This window comes from Xenopus laevis, chromosome 7S (genome assembly GCF_017654675.1).
Source record: "Xenopus laevis strain J_2021 chromosome 7S, Xenopus_laevis_v10.1, whole genome shotgun sequence".
Classification (NCBI taxonomy): domain Eukaryota; kingdom Metazoa; phylum Chordata; class Amphibia; order Anura; family Pipidae; genus Xenopus; species Xenopus laevis.
In genome coordinates this window covers 205,662-211,730 of record NC_054384.1, presented here as the reverse complement: position 1 = coordinate 211,730, position 6,069 = coordinate 205,662, and the positions used below count along the sequence as shown (strand labels likewise).

Here is a 6,069-nt window from a genome sequence, read left to right as displayed (position 1 = left end):
TCCAGGGCAATCGCACGTCGGAGTCTCAGATCAGCCAATCAGCAAGCTGCTCCCTGTGCTTGAGGGCAAGGCCTGAGCCAATCAGAACTTTTCTCTCTAACTCCTGCAGCAGCTGCAACGCCCGGGGCCACATGGGATTCCTCAGACTCCGCAGTGATGTCAGCGATCTGCTCCTCTCACGTCACGTGACCAACTGCAGCTTTCTGGGAGTTGTGAGGGGGGGAGTGAAAGTGACGCAAAGTGATTATTATGTCCCACCTGTGTCATTACTTTAACCCTCTCCCTCCCTATTAACTCATTCCCTGACCCACTTTCTCTATTAACCCTGTCTCCCTATTAACTCATTCCCTGCCACTTGCCCCTTCCTAGTAACCCTGTCTCCTCATTAACTCATTCCCTTTCCCACTTCCTATTAACCCTCTCTCCCCTCTTTCCCTGTGTGTGAGGGCTAAAATGTGCTTTACTGGAGGAGGAGGAGCTGCTCCTGGGCCCCTATTGTCAGGCTTCACTGTCAACTTACACAAAAGACAATGAGAAATATGAGTGAAAATGTAAGAACCATGTGGAGTTTTTATTGTAATAAATAATGTGCACCCCTGACATTCCCTGATTGGCCCCCAGGCTGGTCCTCTGCATATGTTTAACCCCTTACTCACTGTAGCCTAAAGCACAAGTCTGACACAGTATAAATCCAGTCCGTCCATTCCATCTGCTGTTATGTAAAAGTGTTCAGCGCAAAGTAGAACGTTATGAAACCCGTCTGCTGACCACTTATTCAAGGGTTAATATTAAAGTGCTGCCAAAGTGCATCAGTAGAAAAAGGGGGGTCATTTGTGATCAGAAATATTAACCCCCGCCCCAGGAGATGAGCAATGTAGCAGCTCTGGCTACAGAGGGGTTAATGTTTAGAACCCTCCGTTTTGTATTTATTTCTGCAAGAACCCAGCAGAGCATTTCTTCCTACAGACCCTCACCCTCTGCAGAGTATTCCCCATATCTATAGTTCAGAACCTGCACTTTGTATTTATTGCTGCAGGAACCCAGCAGAGCATTTCTTCTACATCTGCAGAGCATTGCACTTTGCCCTTGTCTGTCTCACTAGTTCCTTGTGTCCAAGTCTTTCTGTTACTGCAGAGCAATAATCCTTGGCCAGTCCTGCGGAGCCTTGTGTTTGTCCTGCGGAGCTTGCGCTCAATCACTGCGGAGCTCCCCTCTGTCCTGCGGAGCTTGCACTCAATCACTGCAGAGTTTCCCTCTGTCCTGCGGAGCTTGCACTCTGTTCATATGTCGTTTGCTGAAAATCCTCCTCCCACTGCATCTCGGCCTCAGTGTAATCTGGTGGGGGGGTGAGGGGCTCCGGCCAGCGTTCCTCCAGGATCCCCCCATTGTTCTTAAATTCATGGATGTCAGAGCTGATTCTCAGCATGGTGGGGCGCTGCACCCGGATCCCCCCCACGGGCTCCACCTTCCCACTGGTGATGTCACTGTATGGGGGGGGCTCAATATCCGGCACCGGCCCAATTGTCACAGTCCAGACGGTCGCAGGGCCATGAACCATCACGTCCTCATAGCGGGGGGCATCGTAGTGGGCAGGGTCCCTGGGGGAGACAAAGTGAGTGAATAATATTGGGGGGGGAGAGAAATGGGGGAGACAAAGTGAGTGAATAATTTTGGGGGGGGATAAAGTGAGTGAATGACATGGGGGGGTTAAATACTCAGTACTCACATGTGAGTCTGTCCTGTGCCCTGGGCTTGGGCCTGTGCTCCCCCCTCCTCCTCATCGTCGTTCCTCCTCCTCTTCCTCACGCAGGACGACACGGTGACCAGGAAAGAGCCAATCACCACCAGGCTGCCGAGCCCCAACAAACAGGCCCCCAAAATGAACATTCGGTCAGAAATGGTGAGAATCACAACGCCCCCCAGCAGGAACGCCATCCCGAAGGTCATAGCCGTGCGGTGGATCCCCCTCATCACCAGCTGGGACACCATCTTGTCTGGGGGGGAGCAGAGGGGAATTAGGGGGTCACAGACATTGATCAGATCTTGTACAACTTTTGTGTGTGTGGGGGGGGGCAGATTGCAATGAACTGGGAAGAAATTGCCGGCGCCAGATGTTTCCCTAGATGTTTACTAAATGTGTGGGAATTGTCCAATCATATTGACCATAGGCTCCATTGTATCAAACAGACTAAATACAGATCAGATTGGATGCAATTTATTAGAGTAGATCAGATTGGATGATAATTTATTAGATCAGATTGGATGCAATTTATTAGAGCAGATCAGATTGGATGAGAATTTATTAGAGCAGATCAGATTGAATGACAATGTATTGGAGCAGATCAGATTGAATGAGAATTTATTAGATCAGATTGGATGCAATGTATTAGAGTAGATCAAATTGAATGATAATTTTTTAGAGCAGATCAGATTGAATGAGAATTTATTAGAGGAGATCAGATTGGAGATGATTTTTTCCTTCTAACAACCTCCACATCTGAGCGGCACCTGATGAGGGATCTGTGGCCAGTGGGAGCAGCAATGGGTTAATGGAGACAGAGAGGGGACACTGGGGGCACGGGGAAATCTTGGGGGGCCATGTCTTAGGTGAGAGGTTTTTGGGACAAAAGAAATATTAGTGACCCCCCTACTCATTTACATTCTTCTCCCAATAGGGGCCCAGGATTAATCCCCCTTCTACCCAAAAACTGGCCCAGGTTTAACCCCCGGGGCACTGAGCTGCTGATAGGAGAAACAGGAGGAACTGTGGGAATATTTAGGGTTAGGATGGCACAACTCTCCACAGTGGGAGCAACAAGTGACCACACCCCCAGCATTTTCCTAATTGCACCCAGTATCTGTGGCATTGCCCTCGCTGTGGCCCTACAATGACAGAGCCGGTTTTATTTTTGGGTTCAGCACTCTTTGTCCCACCCCAACATTCACTGACTGTAGTGTCTTAGGGGTTAAGTCATGTGACTGTGACTCAGCGATTCCTGTGCTCGCAGTTCCGTGTCACTTCGTGTGACCTCCCAGCCCTGGGTACTTAGATTGTCAGCTCTGTGGGGAAGTGTTAAATACTTTACAATAACTTCTCCATTAGGGCCCAGCAGAAGGACACTATTTGGCCCCCCCTGCTCTAAACTGGATGTAGTTTTTTTTTAGGGTCCCAGTGAAGTGTGGGCTTTTCCCCCTGAGCCCTGCCCCCACACAGAATGGGCACAGGGGAGTAGCCACAATTCATACAATATGAGCCCCACAACACAGGACGGGGGTACTGAGCACAGTCTGATCCCACCCAGTTCTAAAACTGCTGTAACCATGGGAACTAAGGGTTGCTGGGAGTTCTAAAGACCCGGAGGAACACAGGCTGCACTTTACTGCACTGACTTGGGGCCCTCGTGTCTCCCCTTATGCACAACATGGGGCCACAGACTGAGTGCCCCCCATATTAAATCCTGGGTTTCTCCTTCTGTATGTGCTGATACAATGGGAAAATCCCTGTTATTCCTGATATCCCCCAGGGTGCCACTGTCTCCTTCACTAGATAAATACAGATCTATATATATGTATATGTGTGTGTCCTTACTGGACTTTCCCTCTCCCTCCCCTGCTGAGAGACGGGTTACTGCAAGTACTACTCCAACCCCTTCCCCTGCACTAGTATCCCCCCCCCACTCATACAGTGTTCCCTTAATATCATCATTTATTTATATAGCGCCGACAAGATATAATATCCCCCCTGTGCTGAGAGATGGGTTACTGCAAGTACTACTCCAACCCCTTCCCCAGCACTAGTATCCCCCCACTCATACACCATTCCCTTAATATCCCCCCTGTGCTGAGAGACGGGTTACTGCAAGTACTACCCCAGCCCATTACCTGAGTGCTCACTCACCTAGTGCAGGTCTGTCTCACAGCAGGATCTGGAGGTGTCTCGTCCTGGCGGTAGTGGGTCTCGCTCTCTTACTCCCCGAATTCTCTCAGGTTCTGGCGGGTAAGTCCATTCTCCTGGAAGTTCTGCTTCACAGATTTAGTATATTGTTTCCTGATGTGTCTTCTGATTGGGAATGAGATTTGTACCCCCAAATTCTAACCTCCAAAACTGGAACCCCAACCCCCAATATAATCAGGAATGACTATGTCCCCTGTGTGGTGTCTCTTTCATGTTGTGCTGTCTCTCATGGTGTGTGTCTCACAGTGAGTGTCTCTGTAGCTACACCTGTGTGAGTCCCTGCACCTGGGGAAAGGTGAGTTCTATGTGACACTGGATGTTCCAGTCCAGAGCTGAGATTCAGGCCATTCCTAGGGTGTGTTTGTGCCAACTGGAACCAACCAGTCACAGAGCTGAACCTCGGAATTATATTTGGCCCCGCCCCTTAGGACTGCTTCTCATAACTGACTGTACAGCAGTGTCATTCCTCATATCAGCTGCATTCCTACTGGGACGGCCAGAGAACTGTCGGTTATGTAATGTCCTATTATTTACTGTCACTGGGACAGACCTGTACATTGTGCCCCCCCAAGAGTACAAACTTATGGGGGTGCTGCTTATGTCAGCAGCAGGAAAGGGCAGCAAGGTATTGTCCTGTATTAAATGGGGCAGAGAAGAGCAACTAAGCTGATAAAGGGAATGGAAGGGATCAGTTATGGGGAAAGACAAGTTGGGATTGGTTACACTGGAGAAGAGACAGTTAAGGGGGATATGATCACTATATATAAATATATAAGGGGGATATGATCACTATATATAAATATATAAGGGGATATGATCACTATATATAAATATATAACGGGATATGATCACTATATATAAATATATAAGGGGATATGATCACTATATATAAATATATAAGGGGGATATGATCACTATATATAAATATATAAGGGGATATGATCACTATATATAAATATATAAGGGGATATGATCACTATATATAAATATATAAGGGGATATGATCACTATATATAAATATATAAGGGGATATGATCACTAAATATATAAGGGGGATATGATCACTATATATAAATATATAAGGGGATATGATCACTATATATAAATATATAAGGGGGATATGATCACTTTATATAAACATATAAGAGGGATATGATCACTATATATAAATATATAAGGGGGATATGATCACTATATATAAATATATAAGGGGATATGATCACTATATATAAATATATAAGGGGATATGATCACTATATATAAATATATAAGGGGGATATGATCACTATATATAAATATATAAGGGGATATGATCACATAATATATAAATATATAACGGGATATGATCACTATATATAAATATATAAGGGGATATGATCACTATATATAAATATATAAGGGGGATATGATCACTATATATAAATATATAAGGGGATATGATCACTATATATAAATAATAAGGGGATATGATCACTATATATAAATATATAAGGGGATATGATCACTATATATAAATATATAAGGGGATATGATCACTAAATATATAAGGGGGATATGATCACTATATATAAATATATAAGGGGATATGATCACTATATATAAATATATAAGGGGGATATGATCACTTTATATAAACATATAAGAGGGATATGATCACTATATATAAATATATAAGGGGGATATGATCACTATATATAAATATATAAGGGGATATGATCACTATATATAAAATATATATAAGGGGATATGATCACTATATATAAATATATAAGGGGATATGATCACTATATATAAATATATAAGGGGATATGATCACTATATATAAATATATAAGGGGGATATGATCACTATATATAAATATATAAGGGGATATGATCACTATATATAAATATATAAGGGGATATGATCACTATATATAAATATATAAGGGGATATGATCACTATATATAAATATATAAGGGGGATATGATCACTATATATAAATATATAAGGGGATATGATCACTATATATAAATATATAAGGGGATATGATCACTTTATATAAACATATAAGAGGGATATGATCACTATATATAAATATATAAGGGGGATATGATCACTATATATAAATATAT

At 43.6% G+C, this 6,069-nt stretch overlaps 1 protein-coding gene across 1 annotated transcript; it reads right to left on the bottom strand.

Moving 5' to 3' along the window:
* Positions 1–544: 544 nt before the first annotated feature.
* On the bottom strand, positions 545–4,677 carry LOC108697295. The gene is made up of 3 exons (XM_018227202.2): positions 3,899–4,677; positions 1,727–1,994; positions 545–1,598 (listed from the first exon to the last, which is right to left on the bottom strand). Exons 2-3 carry the CDS (start codon positions 1,987–1,989, stop codon positions 1,238–1,240), a joined length of 624 nt encoding a protein of 207 aa, XP_018082691.1. The 5' UTR covers positions 1,990–1,994; positions 3,899–4,677; the 3' UTR covers positions 545–1,237.
* Between the last annotated feature and the right edge of the window lie 1,392 nt (positions 4,678–6,069).